Source organism: Mastomys coucha, unplaced genomic scaffold, assembly GCF_008632895.1.
Source record: "Mastomys coucha isolate ucsf_1 unplaced genomic scaffold, UCSF_Mcou_1 pScaffold3, whole genome shotgun sequence".
NCBI classification, from domain to species: domain Eukaryota; kingdom Metazoa; phylum Chordata; class Mammalia; order Rodentia; family Muridae; genus Mastomys; species Mastomys coucha.
In genome coordinates, this window is record NW_022196909.1 from 63,111,252 (window position 1) to 63,136,093 (window position 24,842).

General features: G+C 46.3%; 3 protein-coding genes across 20 annotated transcripts in view; 1 reads left to right on the forward strand and 2 right to left on the reverse strand.

The window, feature by feature from the left end:
- Nucleotides 1-3,657, reverse strand: part of Nfya (nuclear transcription factor Y subunit alpha) — a 22,997-nt gene extending 19,340 nt beyond the window's left edge. For 4 of the 8 annotated variants that reach the window (XM_031346631.1, XM_031346630.1, XM_031346626.1 and 1 more), the window contains exon 1: nucleotides 3,524-3,656. The gene's annotated coding sequence lies outside the window, so the exon portion shown is untranslated. Of the gene's footprint in view, nucleotides 1-2,863; nucleotides 2,968-3,523 lie in introns of those variants that run through there. The other 4 variants (XM_031346628.1, XM_031346627.1, XM_031346629.1 and 1 more) reach the window with 2 other exon arrangements.
- Nucleotides 3,658-3,762: 105 nt separating this feature from the next.
- Nucleotides 3,763-12,103, forward strand: Oard1 (O-acyl-ADP-ribose deacylase 1). 11 transcript variants are annotated; one of them, XM_031346637.1, is made up of 7 exons: nucleotides 3,763-3,872; nucleotides 4,419-4,546; nucleotides 4,736-4,815; nucleotides 5,363-5,507; nucleotides 9,119-9,177; nucleotides 10,058-10,170; nucleotides 11,534-12,103. In XM_031346637.1, exons 3-7 carry the CDS (start codon nucleotides 4,777-4,779, stop codon nucleotides 11,634-11,636), a joined length of 459 nt encoding a protein of 152 aa, XP_031202497.1. In that variant the 5' UTR covers nucleotides 3,763-3,872; nucleotides 4,419-4,546; nucleotides 4,736-4,776; the 3' UTR covers nucleotides 11,637-12,103. The 11 variants fall into 11 exon arrangements, with proteins under 11 accessions (XP_031202497.1, XP_031202502.1, XP_031202505.1 ...); XM_031346639.1 differs by lacking the exon at nucleotides 3,763-3,872 and adding an exon at nucleotides 3,998-4,307 and having other exon boundaries at nucleotides 4,419-4,644; nucleotides 4,739-4,815; XM_031346638.1 differs by lacking the exon at nucleotides 3,763-3,872 and adding an exon at nucleotides 3,998-4,307 and having other exon boundaries at nucleotides 4,419-4,554.
- Nucleotides 12,104-14,020: 1,917 nt separating this feature from the next.
- Nucleotides 14,021-24,842, reverse strand: part of Apobec2 (apolipoprotein B mRNA editing enzyme catalytic subunit 2) — a 14,446-nt gene continuing 3,624 nt past the window's right edge. The window contains exons 2-3 of the mRNA XM_031346632.1: nucleotides 17,965-18,529; nucleotides 14,021-14,415 (exon numbers count right to left, since the gene is read on the reverse strand). Coding sequence (XP_031202492.1) covers nucleotides 17,986-18,529 — 544 coding nt within the window. The 3' untranslated portion in view covers nucleotides 14,021-14,415; nucleotides 17,965-17,985. The remainder of the gene's footprint in view (nucleotides 14,416-17,964; nucleotides 18,530-24,842) is intronic.

Consider the following 24,842-nt stretch of genomic DNA (forward strand, 5'->3'; position numbering starts at 1 on the left):
ACACACACACACACACACACACACACACACACACACACACACGTCAGTCTCTGTTCTATTCCTGGAGAACCATGACTAACACACCAATTTCCATACACTCCTTAGTGGCAGAACTGACTTATATTCCAACCCATGATGTTTAAGAGCTATTCCCACCCTTCCCAGCACACTTTCTTTTCTTGATGACAACTATTTTAGTTGCTGTGAGAAGGAATTACAGTATAGTTTGGATCTGCATTTTCCTGATGTCTCAGTATGTTATTTTTAAATACATCTACAGGTCATTTGTATTCTTTTGAGAACTGTCTAATCTATTTGCTTATTTACTACTTAGGTTATTTTGTTTGTAATTTCTGAGCTCTTTCTATATTCTGAATATTAATCCCAGCAGCTGAAAAGCTGGCTAAGTTTGCAGATTTTTTTTTTTAAGATTTATTCATTTCATGTATATGAGTACACTGTAGCTGTTTTCAGACACACCAGAAGAGGGCATCGGATCCTGTTACAGATAGTTGTGAACCACCATGTGGTTGCTGGGAATTGAACTCAGGACCTCTGGAAGAGCAGTCAGTGCTCTTAACCACTGAGCCATCTCTCCAGCCCAAGTTTGCAGATTTTTTACACCAGCATTTTTGAGCCAGCTGACTGAGCTGGTTCTTGAGACTCCAGGTTCAATATGGTAAATCAGCCAAACTATGTGGCTCCACCAGGGAAACCAATGTTTCTCTTGGGGGGGGGGGGGGCTTGAGGGTGGTGACAGGTGGTTCAGGCTGCCCTCAAACTCTGAAGTCCACCTGACTCTGCCTTCTGAGTGCTGGGATTAAAATTCTGCATTACCATAGTCTACCCAATGTTTCCAAATTTTACCTTGTGTCTAACAATGTATCTGTCTCTAGACTAACAAACTAGGGCTACAGTATAAACAAGCATGGTCCCATGATAAGAAACTGATAACAGCAGCCTAGAAAGAAAACAAATTGGAATCCCTAGAGCTGGAGGAAGGGAGATGGAGGGACTGAACAGATGAGCTAGATCTATGACCAAAGGTCTCACCCTTTTCTTCAAGTGGGGGCTGTACAGGAGAGCTTTAAAAACTCACCAAAATATGCAGCTATACAATGATTACATTTTAATGTTTAAAAAGACATTAACATCTTCTGTATTTCAACACTTTCACTAGCTAAGACTCTTTCCTATACAACTTTCTTGGCTAAATTTCCTAAATCTGCATCATCTCAGGTTAAATGCTGAATGGAGCTTGAAGTGGGCAAGAGGGCTAGAATAGCTGTAAGGAACATTTGGATCTGACTCATTTATCCTGCTGATACAAATGCTCCACTCTCTTGGGCCATTGACACCTACTGAGCTTTGAAGGGTAAAAACAGAGGCAGCTTCAAATCCAGCAGTCATTCTGCATTGATAAGGGAGTGACAGTGTTTGGAGGAAAGCCCTCAGGCTGTTCATGATGCCTGCTTTTGGTTCCAGTGCAGCCAAGTGCTCCTTCCTCCATCAACTCAGTGCAGAACTGTGGCACAACCTGACACACTTCCTTTCCTCAAGCTTTCTCTGCCCAACTTTAATGACAGAATTGAGCCAGCTGGATTTAGTCTGTCTAGCTCTTCCACAAACTTGTCAATGTGTTTTTAAAAATGAGACTATGAATGAATATGAATTAGAATGGATTTATTCTGGCCTCTGAGGCATTCTCTTCCATAGCATTACCTGCTCATTTACATGGCACAGAAGCAGTTGGCCAGCACTTAGAAAGGTAATCTGAAGACATTAAAACGCTGAAATGCCCAGAAATGCTATTACAATAAGCATATGATCACCCACAGTGCATCAGACTTGACAATCACAAGCAAACACCAGGCTAGGACCTCTGAAGGCTCCAAATTCGCTCCTTTTCTCCACTAATGACTTAAATCACGAATTAAATAATAAAACAAGATTCTAACTTCATTTCAAAGGAGTTTTTAAGTCTAAAAAGGAACAAAAATGTTTATTAGAGTCCTAATGGGAAATACAGTGAATGGAGTTTGGGGGACAACCAAGGACCGCACTAGGAAAGGGCGCCATGTGAATTAGACAAGTATGAGTTCAGCAAATGTGACTTAAGAAACCACACACAGAAAAATCGGCTCCCGGCCTCACCTGAGTAAAAAACAATTTCCCTCATCCAAGTTAAAAATCTCCTTTTCTTCCTTTAAAAAAAAAATCAGCTATTAGTATGGGGTAGATACTCAGGTCAGCAGCCATCCTCCGAGGTAAGGGAAGAAGTCCACTCTAGATAACTTTTAACCTCCAGACAAAACTGTTTTCAAAAAATTCCTTTGTAAGACCGGCAAAGGGAAACTGGACTTTCCCGCCTAAACTCAGGACTACTGACCCTCTCAGCGTCCAACCGCACTCTCTATGGCCGTTATTCTTTTTAGTCTTTCCTCTCTGAGGACATTATCCTCCAACACCCAATCAAAAGGGTGGCGACGAAAACAGGCTTCCTCGTGCAAACAGCACTTCTCGGTACTGGATAAGATCCCTACGAAACACTACCAGTCAATCTCCACCGAGCAGGCACGGCTCCTATCCCCATCCACTCCCCCTTGCAGCACTTGGGTGATGCCCACCAAAGACTAATAGCTAGCAGCCCTTGGAAGACTTCCTGTCTCCCGAAGGGGGAAAGAAATCTAAGCGTGTCTAAGATTAAAGGAAAACAAACAAACAAACAAACAAACAAACAACAGAGAGCATCCAAGAAAGATCAAGGGAGGAGGCAGGGATATTAGGAACTGCGAGATGTGTGCCCCCAATCATTAAGAATGCACAAGCTGTAACAGTTCTACAACCACAACGTTTCAAATACCTAGACACTGAGCAAAAAGAGGAAGGGCGCTTGGTAGGGCTCCAGCACGGAGGTGTGCCGGCACCGCAGACTGAGCGGGGAGGAAATGACGAGCCAGAAAGGGGTGGTAACGGCGCTAGCCCGGGAGTCCCGGTGGCGGGCGGAGAGGAGGGGCGCGGCGGGCGGGCCAACGGCCCCGGGGTGGATCTTGGGAGGCCGCGCCGCGCGTCTCCGCCTGGCCTCGCTCCGCATCTGTAGTCCCAACTGTGCAGAGCTCAGGACACACGGGCCTCGTCGGGGCCCGGAATGCGGGGACACAAGAACAGGCCGTAGGATGAGGCTGGAACGACGTGGGGAAACCGCCACGACCCGTGGCTGGGAGGTCAGCCACCTGACCTCCCGGGACCGAGGATTGGGGACCAGCGGCGCATCCGCCACCAGCACCCGGAGACGATCCAGATCCCGAAAAGCCTGGCTCCAAGGCGCCATCCCAACGCTGGACGGCCCTTGTGAGCCTCCACAAACTCAGAGCCGGGGCTGCTGGCTACCCAGCTCGGGCAGTCTCGGCTCGACTCCCGGGCTCGACGGACGCCTGGGCCTCTCCTGAGTGGTCAGCGAGACCCGCCAATCGGGGCGCTGGGGCCGGCTCTGGGCCGCTGGATATTGGCTCCTCATACTCACCGTGCCTCGCTCCCCCGGTTCGCTGCCCGCGCTGATTGGCTCCAGTACCGGACCCCGAAACCCAATCAGAGGCTCCAGCCGCCGCCGCCGCCGCCACTGCCGCTGCCTCGCAAAATGGCGAATCTGAACAAAGGGGAATCGGGCCTCCCTCCAACCGCCTTCGCGCAAGCGCCTTCGAGACCACGCCCCATAACCCCGGTCAACCCGGCCCCGCCCCCTAGAAGGAGCACTGCGCAGGCGTTCCAGAGGCCACACCCACTTCCTGGATTTGACACCGCCTCCCGCCAGAGACCTACGCAGGCGCCTTTCACAAGCTCCGCACGCTTCTTCTTAAACTTCTCCCCGAATGGTACACTACGCAGGCGCTAACACACCCCCCCTTTTTTTTTCTTTTAAACTGCCCACCTATTTCTAAGCGTCCAATGGGACCCCCCCCCCCCCCCCCCCCCCCCCCCCGCCCCGGGTCCAAATGCGCAAGCGCTCTTCTCTAGTCGGGGTCGGCAGCTCGGTACGCATGCCTGAGCGGTAGCAGGCGACTACGGAATTTACCGCCGGAAATTCTGAAGCCTTAACTATAGAGAACGGGCACCGCTACCTAGCTAGAGAGGCTCATTTCCGCCCCGTTAAGGGGTGGGGGCGGCCATCTTGAGTGCGTACACTCAAAAGGCTGTGGCGGGATTTGTTCTGTGTCGGGACTCTTCTTGTTGCACCCCATCTACCAGGGTTTCACCTCGAACCCTTCCCTGTGTGGAGGAGGGCCAGCTGACGGCCGATTCCTTTGCAGGTGAAGGATGACCCTAGCATCCACTTTTCTACGGGATCCCAGGGTTGCCCTCCTTAGGGTGGGAGGAGAGACTGGGAAGTCTTTTCAGACTTTTCCTTCCTCCACCTCCAGGAATCCTGAGAAGCTGTTCTCTGATTGCCGCTCAGTGTGCCTGTGGACAAGTCTTTCCCATTCTAAGCCATAATCTCTGGGAAAACACTGAACTGTCCTAAACCTACCCTGCTAGGAGAAGGCTTGAAGTAAGGAGGTGTGCCTTTGCTTCAGCTCCTGGAAAGCTGTTTTGTGTTGCTACTTAGAGGCTGAGTGAACTCACATTCAGAAATAATACCTTAAGGAGGTGGGGAAAACTAAGTGGGTTGTCAGGGTGATCTGAACACGCTATGTTCAGGCTGCCTGAGCGTTTTTTACTTGCTTTTCCTTTTCGTTAGCAGAAGGAACTCTTAAATTCTGGAAATAGCGACTCGGTAACATGGCCAGCTGCCTTAATGAAGATACGGAAGGAAGTCGAGTGCGTAACAGCTATTAAATTTATCGGTGAAGTGAAATTAAGAATAATTGAGGTCAAAAGCGTGAAACACTTTTTAATTAAACCAATAATTGGGTTCTTACCCCTCCCTGTTTGTTTCTCTATAGCTGTTTTAGAAAAGGCTAATACAATCCTAGGCAGATAATAATCATCCATCATTTCCTTTTACAAATAATTTAAAATATCGTGGTTAACTCCTTAAGATGGGAAGGTTTACACCGGGCGGTGGTGGAGCACGCCTTTAATTCCAGCACTTGGGAGGCAGAGGCAGGCGGATTTCTGAGTTCGAGGCCAGCCTGGTCTACAGAGTGAGTTCCAGGACAGCCAGGGCTACACAGAGAAACCCTGTCTCAAAAAACAAACAAACAAAAAAAAAAAAAAAAAAAAAAAAAAAAAAAAAAAAAATGGGAAGGGTTGTCTTTAACTCAGAGAAGCAGGGTTGAAGCGGTGGGGGTGGGGCTCTTTTGAAGATCTGAAAGGAGAAATAGTTTTCTGGTTTTAACCTTTTTTTTTCCTTTGCACATTTTAGATCACTTATGTGAAAGGAGATCTTTTCGAATGTCCCAAAACAGACTCTCTAGCCCATTGTATCAGTGAGGATTGTCGAATGGGTGCTGGAGTAGCTGTTCTCTTCAAGAAGAGATTTGGAGGGATGCAGGAACTGTTAAGTCAACGTGAGTTTTTGAGAGCATCGTAGCCTATTTGATGCTGCCTGAAGCCTGGTTTGGTTTTCCATTACACTCTGTGTACATGTACAATCAAAGAGATTTCTAGTGACTGTTTTTAACTGTTAAGGGTTTTTTGTTGTTGCTGCTGCTGCTGTAGTTTAACTTCCTCAAGATTGGCCTCTGGTGTGGGTCCTTACCACACCAAGTCAGAGTTGTTATCAAAATTTCCACTCTTCCCCTTTTTTTGTGTATGAATTTGCAACGTGCAGATACATACATGTAAGGAGGCCAGAGGTTGGCACCATCTGTCTTTGGCACCATCTGTCTTTGTTCTCCACCTTTTTTTTTCTTTTTCTTTTCTTTTCTTTTTTTTTTTTTTTTTTTTTTTTTTTTTTTTTTTTTTTTTTTTGAGAGAGCATCTCTTAATAACATAGAGTTTGGGCCGGGCAGTGGTGGCTTACGCCTTTAATCCCAGCACTTGGGAGGCAGAGGCAGGCGGATTTCTGAGTTAGAGGCCAGCCTGGTCTACAGAGTGGGTTCCAGGACAGCCAAGGCTACACAGAGAAACCCTGTCTCGAAAAAACAAACAAACAAACAACAACAACAACAAAAACCATAGAGTTTGTCCATTTAGCCCCATTGAGTTAGTCCCAGGCATTCTCCTGTGTGTTCCACTATTCAGTGTGTACCTGACATCAGGTTATCTGTGGATGCTAGGGATTACACCAGGATCCTTATGTATGTACTTCACTGATTAGCTCATCTCCCCAAACCCTCAAATTTTTTTCTTCCAAAATATTTCACTTCTAAACTTTGGTTAACTGAAGGGCTTATCAAGTTCCATGGGCTTTGGAGGTCAAGATCCTGTACAAAATATTATTCTGTTCTTTCTTTGAAGCAGAGTCTCATTGTGTAGCCTAGGCTGGCCTGGTTCTTGCTATGTAACTTTAAGTTTGTCTTAACCTCTAATCAGTCCTCCTGGCTTAGTCTCCCGAATAAAGACATTACAAGGCGTGAGCCACTACATCAGGCTTTCTCAACTTACTCTTCAAAGTGTGGTTTGGACTAGAAGTGGTAGCAGACACTTTGATCCCGCAATTGAGATAGAGGGGATGGATCACACTGAGTTTAAGACAAGCTTGTTCTCCATAAGGAGTTCTAGGCTAGCCAGGGCTATGTACTTAGACCTATAAAGCATAGATTGGAAACCACTTTACAGACCTCTCCATCACTTTCTGCCAATGACTTTAAATCAGAAATATGTATTACAGTCTGGAGCTTCTGAAATAATCTCAGACTACAGTTCCGCCCCATCCCTCTTCAAACTAGCTACTTCTCCAGACTTCTAAGAATATGTACCATTTGTTGTGACTCTAGACCCAGACAAAAGCAGCTTACTGCTTTTGATTACAGTTATTTAAAATGATGACTTTAAGTTGGATGGTGGTGGTGCATGCCCTTAATTTAATCCCAACACTTAGGAGATATAGGAAGGTGGATCTCTGTTAGTTCGAGTCCAGCCTGGTTTACAAAGTGAGTTCTAGACCAGCCAGGGCTGTTACTCAGAGAAACCCTATCTTGAGGAAACAATCAAACAAACACACCAACAATAACAAAAACAAATGATGGCACTGTTTTTGAATAGATAATGTAATAACTAAGGACCTTAAATGTTTCTCAGCATTGTGTGGCTGCACACACCTCTAATCCTAGCAGTCACAAGGCAGAGGCAGGCAGATCTCTGTAAGTTCAAGGTCAGCCTGGTCTACTGAGCAAGTTCTAGGAGAGCCGGCTACATAAAGAAGTTGGGGGTGGGGTGCTGTTGTAGATAGCCCTGGTCTTGTATTATGATGCTAATTCTCCTCTCCTGGAAAGTACTGCAGACCTGGAGTGAATCACATACACAGGTGCCTTGTGAACCTTCTCTCCACCTTAACTTTTCAAATAAAGGCTAAGGCCGATGATTGGGCAGCAGGAGGGAAGGTGGAGCTGAAAAGTTTGGTGGGGGGGGGGGCTTACGGGGTTGGGGTGGGGAGACTGGAGAAGACGACCTTGATTGAGGAGGACAAGGTGGAAGGAAGATAGAGCTGAAGCATGTGGCTTGGAGAAATCGCAAGCCATATGGAATCTTATAGATGGGAGTAGAGTAGTGTAGTGGTAGATCTGCCCAATCTAGGCGAGTAGCTTGTATACCAATTAATTGAGTTGTGAATTCATTGTTTTGGTGTACTGGCTGGTTTTGTTTGTCAACTTGACACAGGCTGGAGTTATCACAGAGAAGGGAGTTTCAGTTGGGGGAGTGCCTCCATGAGATCCAGCTGTTGGGCATTTTCTCAATTGCTCCTTGTGGGTGGTGCCATCCTCCCTGGGCTGGAAGTCTTGGGTTCTATAAGAGAGCAGGCTGAGCAAGCCAGGGAAGCAAGCCAGTAAGGAACATCCCTCCATGGCCTCTGCATCAGCTCCTGCTTCCTGACCTGCTTGAGTTCCAGTCCTGACTTCCTTTGGTGATGAACAGCAATGTGGAAGTGTAAGCTGAATAAACCCTTTCCTCCCCAACTTGCTTCATGGTCATGATGTTTGTGCAAGAATAGAAACCCTGACTAAGACATTTGGTAAATTGGGTTAGTGTAAATTTGGTAAGTTGGGGGAGTGTTCTTTATAATGTTTTTTTCCTTATAATGTTTAATACAACACTGTGGAAAGGTTACTATTGGAATGGAGGCGTGATTCAGTCTATAAAGTGTTTGCTGAACAACCATGAAGGTGGAACTTTGATCTTCAGAACCCATGTGTTTGATTTTATTTTATTTTTTTGTAAAGCTAGGTACAAATATGTTTGCTCCCAATCCTGGGGAGATAGAGGTAGGTGGATCTTTGGAGCTCAGTGGCCAGCCGGTATAGCTGATTCAGGGAGCTCCAGTTTCAGTGATAGACCCTGGCTCGAAAAAATAGAAGAAGAAGAAGAAGAAGAAGAAGAAGAAGAGGAGGAGGAGGAGGAGGAAGAGGAGGAGAAGAAGAAGAAGAAGAAGAAGAAGAAGAAGAAGAAGAAGAAGAAGAAGAAGAAGAAGAAGAAGAAGAAGAAGAAGAAGAAGAAGAGGAGAAAACAAAACATTAGATGGGGTGGGGATGCTAGAAAGATGGCTCAGTGGTTAAAAGCTTTTGAAAAAGATCCAAATTTGATTCTTAACGTCCACATGGAGTATCACAATTGCCTTTAACTCTGGTTCCAGGGGATCTGATGGCTCTGGCTTCCACAGCCACCTGTACTTGTGCACATATGCATACATGAACATAATTGTAAAATAATAAAAGTAAATACTTTCAATAATTAGATGGAAAGTAGTTGAGAAAGCACTCAGTATTGACCTCTAGTCTCTGTGCCTACCTGTACACACACACATACACACACACACACAGAGAAATCTTGTTGAATAAACAAACATGTTTGACAACTTTTGAATAGTGGTCCATTCTAATAGAATTTTAAGACATAAGTGGGCAGATCACAGTGCATTAGAAATTGGGGTAAATATGGTTAGGCCTATAAAAATTGTTCTATCATAAGTAGAAATAGACATTCTTTTTTCCTTTTTACTATTTTTATAACTTTTTTTTAGAGAAGAAGTCGGGAGAAGTGGCTGTTCTGAAGAGAGATGGGCGATATATATATTACTTGGTAAGGTGGGACCAAATCTTCATACTGTGTAGATTGGCAAGTAGATAGACTCTGTATTGGTCATGATGCTCCATCCTAGGCAGCGAAGCCTGCCGAACAGCTCCCAGGTGTACATCAGCTGAGCTCCAGAGGTGCTGGCTGCTTGGAGCACTGAGGCAGGTATACCAGGCTGCCCCAGCTCCATAGTGAGACCACTGTACTGTCCTCTGTGGGTCTGTGGTCTAAGAGTGACAAACCTTAGGGTGATCCACTGCTATTTCGTAGTCATAGTGGAAGGAAACCCTATCTCAAGAGAGATTTTCCTGAGGGCTTTTAATCTTCCTTGTTATGAGCCACTAAATGTCCTGTTCCTCTCCTGCCTGCTTCAGGAAATGTGGGATTCTCTATCTTTTACCCTGTCTTTGATCCCAGAAGAGGCACGCCTTCCTTACAGTTGGTGTGGGGTGATTTAGAGACAAACCACAACAAGCAAATACTTGGGCAACACACTAACCTGCCAAGTGGGGCCTTAAAAGCCAAGACTGATTTTCAGTTAGAAGAACTATCTCTTGCTGCTGCTTTTGTAGGGAAACAAAAAGCAAAGGAGTGTAATTTCTAAATGAACAGACTTTGAAGGGGGCTGCTCAGGCTGTACGAGGGCGTCACCTGTGATCTTGCTTAAACATGGCAGTGGGTTCAGCTTTCCTGTTTCTTAGTCACTGATGGGTTTTCCTGCGGCTGGAGGATGTTGCCATCCCTGTTTGGATGAATTGGGTGAATTAGTCTATAAAGCTGTGTTCTTGGAATTTTCAGGATGTAGAGGAGTCTGATCACTTCTTTGTTGACTGCTATATTGGAAGATGGAGCTAATGAGAATTGGAATCCTTTCTTTTGTGTTCAGATTACAAAGAAACGGGCTTCACACAAACCAACGTATGAGAACCTACAGAAGAGTCTAGAGGCCATGAAGTCCCATTGTTTGAAGAATGGTGTCACTGACCTCTCCATGCCCAGGCAAGGGAATCCCGAATTGATTGGTGAAGATTAATCTCTAACTTCCAGGTCAAGTCTCGAGTGTGGATGTAAACAGGTCCCTGCTTGTCAGAGCTCCCCACTAAGTGGCTGTGCTGCCGCAGCATGTGTGTGCTCTAGCTTAACTGAATGAATCAGTTAAGTAGTAGAAGGCACACACCTGCCTCAGCTCCTCTGAGGGGAGTGCCCGTGTTGAATTCTTGCCCTTGTGTTTGAAGCAGCGGGATCTCAGAATGGAGACGAGCAGCTGCACTTCCTCCCAGGCTACTTCCGATGTCCTGAAATTGACTTTGGTGTTAGGAAAGTTGTCACTGACCTCTGCTTTTATGCTGCATGTCTGCTTGTGGTTCCTTGGTAGCAGTCAGGGTGTCCTCGGTGTCCCCTTGAGGACTCAAGTGACATTGGTCTCAGGTGATCCTTTGTTCCTCTCAAGGACCTGGGCTATACCCCTTCTCTTTTTGTTACCCTAGTAGCTTTCAGTCAGTACTGACCAAAGCTCAAGTGACTTTCAGTGTGACCATGACATTTTATTTTTTTAATGTGCATCAGTGTTTTGCCTGGGTGAGGGTGTTGGATCCCTGGAACCAGAGTTACAGGCATTGTGAGCTGTCATGTGGATGCTGCAATTTGAAGCCCTGGTCCTCTGGAAGAGCAGCCAGAGGCCTCTCTCCAGCCCGTCATCCCTTATTCAATATACTCATGGCTTATGTATCAGAAACTTTTTTTTTAAAAAGTCACTTTTCGGGAACTTGATTGTCCTGCTATCATGTGAACTTGGCAGTTTTAAGCTTCCCCTTTGTCCCTAGGGCTGTTGAGGATCAGTACGGTGTCATATTAGAAGGAAAGTGTCAGGTGGTAGAGTTGGCCGTCTGGTTGCAAAGACCTCACTCATGGTCCACAGCTAGCAGGGTCTGCAGACATTCCACTCTGACTTCCTTTCTAAGGTCCTCCCACCTTTGCTTGCTCCCTAACATTCTGTTATTTCAAGTATGTTTTAAACATACGACATTTTCCTGCCCACTCAAGTCAGTTTTCATTGAAAGAGTAACTAGGCTAGTCGCCTCGTGTTAAAGAATGAAATAATTAGAAATAATTGGAAAGCAAAGTGATGTGATGGCTGCCTAAGAACTAACTGTCTTAAGTGGCTTTACAAGAATCGACTTGGAGATTCTTCATCCTGGCTTCCTATGCGTGTGAGCCTGGGTAACTGCTTCGGTTAGAGCCCAAAGGAAGAGGGAGGGGGAGCAGGCTCCTGGGTGCTTTCATCATAACCAGTGAGGGCCTGTTTGCACACTCCATCCTAACTGACAAACCAAGAAAAGATGGGGTTTTCTTCTGTTCTCAGGATTGGATGTGGTCTGGATCGTCTGCAGTGGGAAAATGTATCTGCAATTCTTGAAGAGGTGTTTGAGTCAACAGACATCAAAATTACTGTGTACACACTCTGAACACGTGAAGATCTTGGAATGAGCCCATGGTCTTTTGTGTCATCTCTACAAAGCTGTAGACTAAGCAGCTGTAGGACCTCAGAATGGGCAGAGGACAGTCTGAGGGAGTCTCTCAGGCCAGATGTGGTTTTCTGTACTCTAAGAGGACAGGGAGGGCACTGCACCCAAGCAGGAGGCTGAGGTCTGCCACTAGGCAGAAACCAGGTAAGCTGTTTTAGGGCCTGCTTTGCTTAGCCACTACTGGATCTGTTTGGCTGGCCACTGGGTGGCAGCATAGTTTCTAATTCTCTTTCTTTTGAAGAGAAATTGTGGGAAGGGTAAACTTTTGAGATTTTTTTTAACAATTTTGTGTTTGTGCACTTGGTGTTAGTCTCATCAAAAATCACCATAGGAAAGGGTTGTGGTTTTTAGTTAGGACATTGCAATGTGTCGAGAGTGGAACAATAAACTTCCCTTGTGTTCACTGAGTTTTGCACATGTGAGTGTCTGTATTCTGGATCTTGGGGACAGGCTAAACCTGTGACTTAATTTTGAAGAGCCAGGGTTCCCTGGGAAGAGCAACAAGGTAAGAGGAAGTGTGGACAGGACCGTCCACCTGGGTACAAGGTGCGGTTAGAGTGCTTGTGGGCTCTTTACTGTCTGCTGCGTAGCTGGAGAGACTGCACGGACTCAATCAGGAGGCCAGCAAAGTAACACTAAAGACTCAGAGGCAAGGGCAGGTTCCAGGCTTGTGTTTTCCCTACCCTAGGAGATTGTGACATGCAACTAGTTGGAATTTCATGAGAACTACAGTAATTCTTGGTTCCTCTTCTGAAACTAAGGACAAGCAGCATGTTTATGGTGGGAAGATAAAGCCCATGGATTTAGTCAGTCAGTGTTCTGTTATTAGAGCTACTGGGACAACTAAGAATTCTCCCTACCCCACAGTGGTAGGTAGTGCAAGTTAACACAGCCAGACGTACCACAGTCTGTACTCTAGCGTGGAGGCTGGTGGGTCAGGAATGGGTGATTCTTCCAGTGTAAAAATAACTAAGTTAGAAGGGGCTGTGGAGACACCAGGAGAGCCCGGTGATGTGATCTTGGTATGTGAGACGTGTTCTTAGCATATTGCAGCCTGCCGGCAGGGCGGGTCCAAGAAATGCAGATAAGTTCTACGTGGTGCTGTGGAAGGAGTCCAAAGCTTTCATTGGAACCTGTGTCTCTAAAACTGTAGGGAGAAAATGTCTAAAATACATGAAGCAGATGATGAGAGTAGGTGATGGGCAGATGACTGTATTGCACTCTGGGAAATCTTTATATTCCTTCTCTCCCACGAAGACTGTTCCTACACCAACCTCCACTTCAGCCTCTACGGGGACATCTGAACGCTTGCTCAGTTCAGTAGCTCTCTAGGCCCGTTTGCTTTTAAGGGGATTATAGTTAATAGTTAATTTTTGTCAGGGAGCCTGATTGTGACATTCTAGACCTTGGTGGGAATGGAATTAAGTGCCTTTGGGTCAAATTCTGGCGACTTCTCACACTTGAAGCCTGAGAAAAGGAGAACTGATAATAAAATGGACACCTCCCCAGTTAGTCTGGCTGACACCCCAACACCCAGACTGGAGTGTGGTTCCACTTCTGCAGCGGACTCAGACAAGCCCTTTGAGAAGTGACCCCTGCCACCTCCTATCATCATTTCCAAGAGTCTCACGGTGTGTCTGAACATTTAACTGTTACTTTTGACACCCTCTTTAGGGAGCAGAAAGTTCCTTATTGCTTGGCTGTTGTGATGTGAGTATCTCATAAAGTTCCATGAGCCTTGTGTTTCCCCCACCATGTTATCTTGAAAGGGAAGGAAAAGCTCTCCTTTACAAACGATCCCAGGAGCACGTTTTTTTCTTTCTTTCATTGTTCAGTAGTGCCGAGCATGGAATGAGGGCCTTGCATATTCAACCTGCTGGCCAACCCGGAACTCTGCTGCCTCACACCTCTACCTTATGTGAATCAGTCTCCTGGTTGCCCTTGGGTATACCATGCTGGCTAGCCCATATATCTCCAGGGGTTCTCCAGCCTTCATCTTGTGCTAAGAGAACAGACTCATATTTTTACATCCTGCTCCATGTGAGTTCTGGTGATCCAGAGCCTGGTTCTCATGCTTGAAGCAAGAGCTTATACACTGAGCCATTGCCATCTCCTTCCCCCTCAAGAGGAGATATTTTCAGGTCAGGACCATGGTGAGAAGTGAGCCCGGGAGAGTGAGTTCTTCACTGTCAAGAACTGGCTTTTTCTTCCTAATGTTATGGCTTGGTTCTTAGCCTACAATATCCCTGCACCTAATTATCCATTCATTGTCCATGGGAACTTTCCCATGTCCCACTTTCTTAAAAGAACAGGCCACAAAAAAATCCACCTATTTCCTTTATTGATGTTGCTATTTTGTCTTTTTAAAAAAGTCAGCTCAATTCAAAACACTTTTCTAGAAATATTTCAAAGGTAGTGTGATTCTGAGGATCTTTGTTTCAGGCAGCACCCCTGGAGAGGCAATAAGACCCTCCACCCCTAGGTATCTGCTGCCCCACATCACATACTGTTGTTTTTCTTGTCTTCATTTTCCTTCTTCCAATAGCCATATTACAAAAGGCATGGTTGATTGAATGATGGCCTAAGGTGTGTTAGAGTTCTCTGAGGGTCTTGTCCAATGCAATTGGTTGGTGTCAGATGTCCACCTCCAAGTAGAATCAGGAAGCCAGGCATGTCCTGATGCCATCCGGGTCATTGCTCTGAGTGGCAGCAGGCAGACCTTCATGGGAAACAGCAAGTTACTGAGAGCCTTACTAACCCCCAGCAACCAGTCCTGAGATGACTAGAGCCTCTTCATGTCTCCTCCAGGACTTCCTGGGCTTCCTGGGTGAGCTGGTGTTGGCACTGTTTCCTTCATTTGGTGTGGTTACCACAACCCCAGAGATCTGTTTGGATTCTGTTCTCTTTATTAAATATATAGTACAAATACTCTGCTTTTGTAGCTTTGTGTGGTCCAGAACTTACTACACAGGGCAGGTGAGCCTTGAACTCAGATCTGTCTATCTCTGCTTCTCCTGGGCTAGTCTGCTAGTCTTTCTTAAAGCAAAGATAAAAATAAGAGATAGGCAAATTGTATTTTAAAAGTACTTGCTTTTTAGTGAACGTTAAGAAGGACTAGCTGTTCTTTAGGGGCATTTAGACTCTGTCATGGCTTTTTTGGCTTACATTTGACCTTCCCTCAGGAACTTAGAAGACCCACAGATATGCCAGAAGAAGTGTGCTAATGGGTTCAAGAATTCTGGTTGTATCTGTAACCCAAAAAGGAGTTAAATTCTTTTTAAAATTACATTTATTTATGTGTATAAGGGATGGAGTGTAGGTTTGAAGGTTGAAGAATAACTTTGGGGATCAGTCTTCTCTTTTCACTATGTATGTGGGTCCCATAGATGGAACTCGGGTCTTCAAGATTGGTGGTGAGCACCTTTACTAGGTGAGGCCCTGGCCCAAAATGTTCTATTTTAAAATAAGCTGACTTAGACATGTACTTTCCCCTCATACTGAATTATTTACTGAGTATCAGTTAAAACTCCCAGTGATCCCAAATTTAAAACTTTAATCATCGTTGAAATTCACAACTTTAATGAAAAAATAAATCCCTGAAGACTTGCTAGTTTGATAGCTGGCAGAAGTGACCTGTAAAAGTCTTCAAAGGGGCTGGAGAGATCGCTCAGTTGGTTAAGGAGTGAAGCTTGACACCTGAGTTCCATTCCCAGAGCTCACATGGCAGAATCAGAGATCCAACTCTGGTAAGTTGTCCTCTGACCTCCATGTGTGTGCCTTGACATGTGCCCCTTCCACACACAAATAAAAAAATAAACATAATCTCATTAAAAGAATGTGATTTTTGTAGGGGAGGTTTTTTGTTTTGTTTTTGAGATAGGGTATGTAGCCCAGGCTGGCCTATGAACTCTTCCCATTCTCTTCAGGTCACCTCTTGGTGCTGGGAACATGGACACAGACTGCCATACTCAGATTATTTTATTATTCTTATTATCAGAGCTGGAAATTGAATCCAGTATGTATGCATGCTAGACAAGCATTTCACAAAACTTTGTGTTTTGTAAACATTCTACTGCTGAACTACAGCCACAACCCCTACTCTTGGGTTTTTTGTTTAATTTTGACTCTTGTTTTATTTTTGAGAAAAGGTCTCATTAGGTAGCTTAGGTTAGCCTGAGACTTGGTATAACCCAAGATAGCTGCTAACTGGTAATCCTCCTGCCTCTGTCTCTGGAGGGCTGGGAATATAGTCACACAGCACCAAATCCCTCTCCCCCTTGAAGACTGCAAAAGGAAACACGTCAGGGTAAAATTAAGTCAGCAGCCGCCATTCTGGTGAGTTTTGTGCTGGCTAGTGGTGCTTACACCAACAAACATCTCTGAGGAATTTGAAAAGCAAGTTCTGGATTTTCAGGGATCATCCTTGAGTCCTTCCTTAGTGCTGCCATGACCGAGTGTCCTGTGTTACTCTATGGTGTGAACCTACCTACACCAAGTCTCAAGTCTCTGCTCTGTCCTTTCGCTAAGAAGACTAGATTGAGCGTGTGTCTGCTTGGACAGGAAGATGCTCAGCCTGAGACATCTGGGCACCCCATGTGCATGCCTAATAGCAAACACCTGCCAACATGCAGGTCCGGAACATCAGATTTCCAGAACGTGTCTGCGAAGCTGTGTCTTCTCTTAAGGTTAGTGGAAGCGAGAAACATCAAACACAACTTGGATGATCTTCATGGATGCATGCTGTGTCCATGTTTTATGAATACGGGAGTTGTTCCAAAATTAAACTCAGGTAGGAGTGCAGTGAGGAGCCTTCGCCATCACTGCGAGATTCTGATCAGTAACTCTGGCCTTGGAGAAGGGCTGAGTCGCAGCAGTTCTGCTGGAGCAAACTAGATCAGACCAAATTCAAAAGATAGTGAAGGATCTTTTACCCTCTTTCCTGAGGATAATTGGCCTGTTTCTGTGAGAGTCTAATTTACCCTCAGCAAGAGGCCAAATTGGCCTTAATTGTGTCCTAATTATTTGCCTAAACAGCTCATCTTTATTTCCAGCTCTCCTATCACCTCTTGACATCTGTAGGAGACTACTTCTAAGCTGCTGTTTTAGTTATAAACACCTTTTAACTCTTTAGACACTATGGTAAAAGTAGCTCACTACTCTCACCTGATGGAGTTTGATTCCCCACGAGTTAGTCCTCATCACGACTCCCGGTAAGGATGTCCTAGCTTTATGCATCCACATAATAATCACTCAAAGAAAGCAGGAGAGTGGGTCTGGTTCAACTGAGAGTAGAATATGGGGCTGGAGGATGGGTCAGAGCTTACAAGTGCTGGTCTCTCCTCCCAACGAGCTGGGTTTGATCCTCAGCACCACATGCCTCACAATTCCCTGGAACTCCAGTTCCAGGGGGGATCTACCCACCTCTGGCCGCCTTGGGTACAAGGCATGCACAAGGAACACAAAAATACATGCAAGCAAGATACCCACAATATAATTAAAAAATAAAAAATGAAAGAAAAAAGGTGAAAAGAGAAATTCCCCTCAAGAGTGAAAACCCTCGCCGGGCGGTGGTGGCACACGCCTTTAATCCCAGCGCTTGGGAGGCAGAGGCAGGCGGATTTCTGAGTTTGAGGCCAGCCTGGTCTACAGAGTGAGTTCCAGGACAGCCAGAGCTATACAGAGAAACCCTGTCTCGAAAAACCAAGAAAAAAAAGAATGAAAACCCTCAATTACAGAAGAACGGAGGTGGTGACTTTGGGAGTAGGGACCTAGAAAGCATCCAACAGGGAGGTTCTTGGAGCCTCTGGAGTTTGGGCTGTCCTAAGCCACCATGTGGATGCTAGGAATCAACCTAGGCCCTCTGCAAGAATAACCAGTGTTCATAACCAGTGTTCTTAACCAGTGTGCATCTGTCCAGCCCTTACTTTATATTTGTGTACATCTGTGTGTGGATATGAGCAAGTGCACTCTAGTGTCTGGAATCCAGAAGTGTTAAGTCCCTGTGAGCTGCTCAGTGTGGGTGCTGGGAATCAAACTTTAGAGCAGCCAGCGCTTTTAATGGCTGAACCAGCTCCAACTCCAAGACTTGGGTTTAGGTAGAGGGATTCAGGGGAAAGGGGAAATGAAACAATGTTCTAGAATGTTTCTACAACCAATTCATACAAATGCAGCCCATGAGAACTGCATTTCTTCCTACCTGACCGCCATGTGTTTCTACTCAAGTAAACAGGTAATACAGAGACAGTGCCTGGGCATCAGGGAAACTCACGGAAGGCTTGAGCTCTGGGGCCTACTTCAGGATGTCTGCCAGCTTCTCCTCGTAGTATAGGAAGTTCTCCTGAATGTCCTCCCAGGGCTCAAAGGCCTTGGATTCACCCTCTTCTTGCTCCACAAAATTCTGCCAGATGTACTCGAAGTCCTGGGGTTTCATGATGCGCAGTTTGCAGCCGGCCTCCTTCAGCTTCTTCAGAGCGGCCTGGACCTCTGGCTCCTCCCACATGAAGAGCCGGCTCACCTGGATGAGCAGACGCAGGTTCTTGGTCTTGCTGAGGGTTTTGAGAATTCGATCAGCGCAGGCTGCACAGGGGCTGGAGGACACATACCAGGTGACATTGTACTTCAGGGCCGGGTCGAAAGCTGGCAGGATGGTGTTAAAGAAAGCCTCCTCGGCGTGGGCACCCGCATGTTCATCCTCCAGGTAGCCCTGTGATGCCTGCACTTGGCCTCCCTTGCTCTGCGCTTCCACCACATAGCAGAGAAAGGTCTTGTTCCTCCCGGAACTGTATTCCACGTTCCGGAACTGAAATTTAAAGAAGTTGACAGGCAGCCTCACCCTGTAGGTCAAGGGGACAAGGCAGGGAGAAAGGGAATGGTGAGTCTTTATTTCTAGGACCTGGAGCAGGTAGATCTCCAAGACCCAGTCACTCTTACATGTCCAAGCTCTCACTGACTACACATGGAGTGGGTCCCAGAGATTATGAGGGCTTGCTACTCTTCTAGAGGACTTGAGTCTGGTTCCCAGTATCCATGTTCAGCAACTCACAATGACCTGTAACTCTAGTTCCAAGAGCTCTGACACACTCTTCTTGCTTCCAAGGTCACCTGTACACATTCAGTGACATATACACACCAGTCTAAAAATATCCACCCCTCGAAAACAATACGGTTTTTGTAAGTAGCCCTGGCTGTCCTGGAACGAACTACTACTGAAAAGGTTGGCCTCAAACTCACAGAGATCCACCTGCATTTACCTCTGAGTGCTGGGAGTAAAGGCATGAGCCACCATGCTTGGCACAAATGTAATTCTCTTACATAAAGCTCACTGGGGGGGACACAGATAATCTGATTTTGAGTTTATATTCTGATTACCCCACTAGGAAGTGGCCCCAATGTGTCCACCTTTGACCTAGTTTCCCTCCCTCTCTCCTCCTTTCTTTATCTCAACAGGGTCTAGTTAGCCTAACTGCCCTCGGACTTCTGTTCATCTCGCCTTAGCCTCCCAAGTTCGTGCCACCCCGACCCCATCAGCACACTCCACAATGATGCAAATGATGTAAAATTTCTCGTGATAGAGCAAGACAAAGATTTTACAGAGCACCCTGTGCCTTCCTTTTTCATGGAAGTGCACATAGATTGCGTTTTGTTCATGGCATGGACTAGATCCTGTAATCCGGTGTTCTCCTATTGGCTGCTTCTCAATCAAAAGATTGAGATGAGATGAGATGAGATTCACATGCTCAGGAGCTAAGAACTATTTGTAAGACGGTATACCCAAGGGTAGACCACAGGGATATTAAGCTTGAGTCACTTCAGTCTTGAAAGACTTGGCCCTTGGCCTCCACATGTCTCTTATCTAGAGGCTTGAACATAGTGAGACTACTAAGATGTAAATAATTGGCCAAGAACGTTAGAACATGGCAGGAGTGGGCAGGAGAGAACCTCTACAGTGTGACGGTTAGTCTGTCAACCTGACTAGATTTAGAATCTCCCAGAGACACATGTCTGGGCATGTCTGTGAGGGTGTTTCCAGGGGCATTTACTTGAGGAGGGAAGAACTATCCTGAATTTTAGGGACCCTGGCATGGCCTTGGATCTCAGGCTGATAGAAAGGGAAAAAATAAAAAGAGGAAGTGAGCCAAGCACCGCCATGTGAGCAGTCACCTCACTTAGGCCTTCCAGGCTCTGACGGGTTATATCTCCTCAGACTGTGAGCCCAGAGAAACTGTTCTTCCATTGCATTTGGATACAGCGATGAGGGCAAGCTTTGGACAATGTATGGAAGCTTTGAAAATTGCATCTTGATTCATGAGGCCATACAAAATGTTTTCCAGTTCCTGAAGAAAAGTGCACTGCAGGTAACCTCCAGGGAGGTACGCTGATGCAGTACGGCTGGGCATAGCCTGAGGTTGACCTAGCAGAGCCCGCTAGATGTCTTAGGACAGTGGACTTGGTAAGGAGAAGATTTTTTTTTTTTTTTTTTTTTTAGATTTATTTATTTATTATATGTAAGTACACTGTAGCTGTCTTCAGACGCACCAGAAGAGGGCGTCAGAATTCCTTAAGGGTGGTTGTGAGCCACCATGTGGTTGCTGGGATTTGAACTCATGACCTTCTGAAGAGCAGTCGGTGCTCTTACCCGTTGAGCCATTTCACCAGCCCCGTAAGGAGAAGATTTAAGGGGAGAGTTATATCAGGCAATAAATGGGGTAGGAGTAGCCAGGCATTTTAAAGAACAGCATGCCATTGATAAAAGGAGAGAAGGCATCAGAGTTGATGATTGTGTTCTTTTAAAATTATATTTTCTTATTTATTTACAGGGGGAGGCACTTGTGCCACGTTATGTGTGTGGAAATCAGAGGACAGCTTGTGAGAGAACTGAGGCTGGGGGATGGAGCTTGGGTAATGAGGCCCAACAGCCAGGGCCTTCACCTGCTGAGGCAGCTTTGTGGCTCTCAGAGATTGTTCTTACTTTCCTCGTTTGAGTGTTTTCCTAAAATTTAGACCTGAATGGGTTTGGTGGCCAATGAAAATGAGATTTGTTTTTTTCAAAATCAGGAGTGGAAAAGTGTTGAATTAATTATTAATTAATAAATCCCGGCGACGGTGTCACTGCCCGCCTCAATGGTTTATGTTCTCAAATGAAAGACACACACACACACACACACACACACAAACACACACACACTTGTATTTTAGTATGTCCCATGCAGCACAATAGCTGGGTAATTGCCTAGCCTCCACACCATTTACCTCCCGTCAGTAATTCTGAGTTACCATCTTGGCTGCTCCTGACCCATTGTACAGTCTCTGAGCCCTGCTTTCTAGGCCCAGAGCCCAGGGTGCTTTCCTGTTTCTCTACCCCTATTAGCTGCTGGCATCTTTATTTACCAATCAGAACCAGCTGGGGGCAGGTCCCTAGAAGGTACCTGCAAACCCTCTTGTGCAAACAGCTTTGGGGGAACGTAATTAGCATTTGTAATACAAGCAGCTACAGAAAGGAGAAATGCCCACCAGAGGGGTTGCTTACCTTGCTCTAACGAGTCTCTAGGCTGGAGTATGGCTCCCTGAGAGGGCTTGCCTAGCATGCAAGATCCCCTGTGCTACAGAATAAACGTGAAATCTCTGCACACGCTGCCGAACATGGCCCAGGACACCACTAACTCACTCGATGCCTGTCTTTGCTTCCTCTCTCTCCCTGAAAGGTCAGCAGACTCCAGGGTAGGGCTGCAGGGGAGCCCATAGTGTCCCAGACCTTGGCTGCTTAAGGAGAAGCAGCAGATTGTTAGAGCCCAGGAGGCCCCCTCCCTGGGATTTATCCTCCCTTCATGTTCCCACATGCCCTGCTGTCAAGGTAAAGTTTCCAACATGGAGATGGAGTTGTCTGAGGACCCAGCCCCAGGATTCCTTCAGGGCTACATTTAGCTCTTAAGCCCCTCCATCTCTGGCTGAAAGAGTTTATTATTTACTTCACATTGCATCAGGAGCAATCATGGATGCCTTTCCTCTTTTGAATACTACCAGTTACCATACTTCCACTCACCCACCAGGCCACCCTCCAGCTCTGTCTGTTCCCCTCACTTCCTGAGAGAGATTTCCCAGGGACACAGCTGATGCTATTTAGTATTTATTTGCCCAAACTCTTTTTTTGGTATTTAAAGACTTTTACAAGATTCCTCCCTTCCCTTACCCAAGACCAACCCAAAGCCACCCCTGTGCAGGATCCTGGGGATAGAGGGGTTGGAAGTTTTATGTCTACTTTGTGGGCCTTGGGCTTTTACACTAGCTGCCCCATGTGATACTTTGGGGTTTCTCTCCTGGCGCTCTTCCCCTCCCCCCACATGCCCAAAGCATTGCTCCAACTTTGTCCACTGTAGCCTCACTAAAAGCAAGGATTTGGCTCAGCCAACAGTAGCAAGCTAGCTCAGTGGATAAGAACTGAGCACTGCTTGAAGCCCCTCCCTCACAAACTCTGATTTGCCACCTCCTCCTCTTCCCTGAGCATGAAGAGAGGACCCAGAAACCCTAAACCCATGGGAGAGGAAGAAAGGTCACCCCACTATAAATATCCACTTCTGACTCAGTCCTGCCAGCAGCCCAGGGCCTGCATGCCCCTCACAGGGCCTCGGCTCGAGGTGCTTAAGGGAGGACCTCCAGCCTATACTTTCCTTTGGTTTGGCTAGAGTCTGAGCTTGCTTGGTTCTTTTGGTTCCTCACTAAGTGTCTCTGGTCAGAAGGAGCATAAAGGTCAAATGAGGTCCGTTGGGTCTCCTGTGGACTACCTCAATCAGGAAACGGCTAGCCAAGGTCTGACATCAATGCAGGGAGCTGGCATTCTCAGGCAACTGGGGAAGCACAGGATAGCCCCTTAGGGGATGGAGGAAGCACAGGCATCTAATTTCTCCAGTGTAAACCCTTTCCCTAATAACAGAGTGTGGCTAAGCATCACTTTCCACCTCCGCAGATTTCCCCACTAAAGAAGCCATGGGCATTTGTCCTTCCGGATAAATGTGTACATGTGCACATGTGTGTGGGGAGAGTAGGCTAGAGTGACAATCAGCCGGAAGTCTTGTTTCTCTGTATCTAGTCACTTGTTCAGGTATAGACTTGGGGTGTGGACCCAGTTCTCTCTTTTAGGCACCACTTGCACTGGGCATTGAACAGAACAAACCAGAATCCTAATAACTAGCCAAAGGGAAAAAAATGTCAGCCGAATGAGGGGGGCCTACTATGGGTATATGTAGTAAGTATGTGTTTTTTTCTAAAGTGTAAACTTTAAAACATTTATGTTTCCTAAGCACAAATATACAGTGAGAGGGAGCAGGCCCAGGAGTCCCTAGAATCTAGCTGGCCAGAGATGAGATTTTTTGCTACCAAAGTAACCCTGGAGTGGAAAATCCACTCAGGACTGAAGACCAGATACTGACATGTCTCCACTGTCCTCACCAGATCTGGGTGTGACATCTGTGTTAGAGGAAGAGCTGCCGCTCTCAGTAACCACCTATCTCAGGCCTGCTCAATATGGGATGCCGCTCAGGGAGAGGAGTGCAGAGCAAAGTGGGGGGCTCTAGATTTGCAGGGCTGCATGGAATTCTCTGCCCCAGGCAGGCGGGAAGTCTGCCTTCTCTGTGGGAGACACTCCTTCCACACTGTTGACCTCCTGGAAGGCCAGGGTGGCAGCTGGAGGGCTATTTCCTGGTTCTAGCAGCACACGCCCCAGCATGCTCCAGAGACCAGGCTGGGAAGATGTGGCATTTAAGAATGGGGGCAGATGTTACAGCCGATGCCTTTAACCCAGCACTTGGGGGTTGATGTCGGGGCAGAGAGAGGTGGATCTCTGTGAACTGGAAGCCAGCGTGGTCTACTTAAATAATCCCAGGACAGCCAGAGCTATATAGTGAGACCCTGTCTCAAAAAACCTAAAGCTCAGTGGCTAAAGTACTTGTTGTGCAAGAGTCAGGACACAACTTTGATTCCTCAGAACCTAAGAGTCAGTTGTGGTAATGCCCTTGTCTATAACACAAGACTCCCTGGCAGCTCATGGGTCAGTGATCAGACACAGTGGAAAAAACAAGAGGCCTTGCCTCAAACAGGTGAAGGTGAGGACAGACCCTCAAGGGGATTCTCGTCTGACCTCCACATGTATGCATCATGGTGTGCATGCTCCCACACTCACACAATACACACACAAATGATGTTGAAGGCTCACTGCACAGACATACGTCTGAGCAAGACATCCATTCACATACAGTAAAATAAGTGTAGAAGAATAAGATGTGGCTAAAAGAAAACTCATCCTGCCATTTATCCTCAGTGCGCCATAACCCCTGTGACAGCAGGACATGCTTTCTACAGAAACATACACGATGCCACACTCACAAGGATGGTGCTGCACAGGGCCAGGGTCACTCATGGCAGAGATGGAAACAAGGGGATCATGTTGTCCTCAAGCATCCCTGTGCTTGCTGCAAGGGCATGCCCAGAAAATTTTGTCTGTGCTGGGAACTGCAAGTCTCTCTGGATTCTGGTCTTCTCATGTAAGCATCCCTCTCTCCTGTTCACTTCCTGTCACAGTGGCTTGCAGAGAGCCTAACACATGGAAGTGCTCATTCATTAGGTGCATTCGTTTGCCCTACAAATATTTATTGAGTACCAATTGAGAGCTAGAGTTAAAGTGATGAGTGAGAGTCCTTGCTCTCGTGTAGGAGAGCCATTCTAAGGGAGCAAAGCAGTAAGTGTGCAGTTGATAGGTGGCAAATACTTGTGAAGATAAAAGTCCTCTTTATGGTTTGCTTGGGGATTGTGCTATGCTTTGTGGTCATACAGTCCTGGGGTTTGTGCCCTGTGGTTCTGGCTAACCTTGAGCAAAGTCCCTGTCCCTCTGAGGTCTATTTCTATATGCAAATGACTGAGTCATCCAACCTCTGAGGCTTTGAACAATGGTAGACTACAATAGTAGACACTTAATAACTTGCAGCTAGTATTGATGAATACTAGCCTCAAGTCATATCTTTCAAAATCATCCTAAGTTTAACCAAACCACAGAAAGAGAAACTTCTGGAACTGAGAGAAATATACCCAGCTCTTTGAGGGAAAGAAAAAAAAAGTCCCCTAAGTTGTAACATGATTTTTTTATATCACCACCACCAC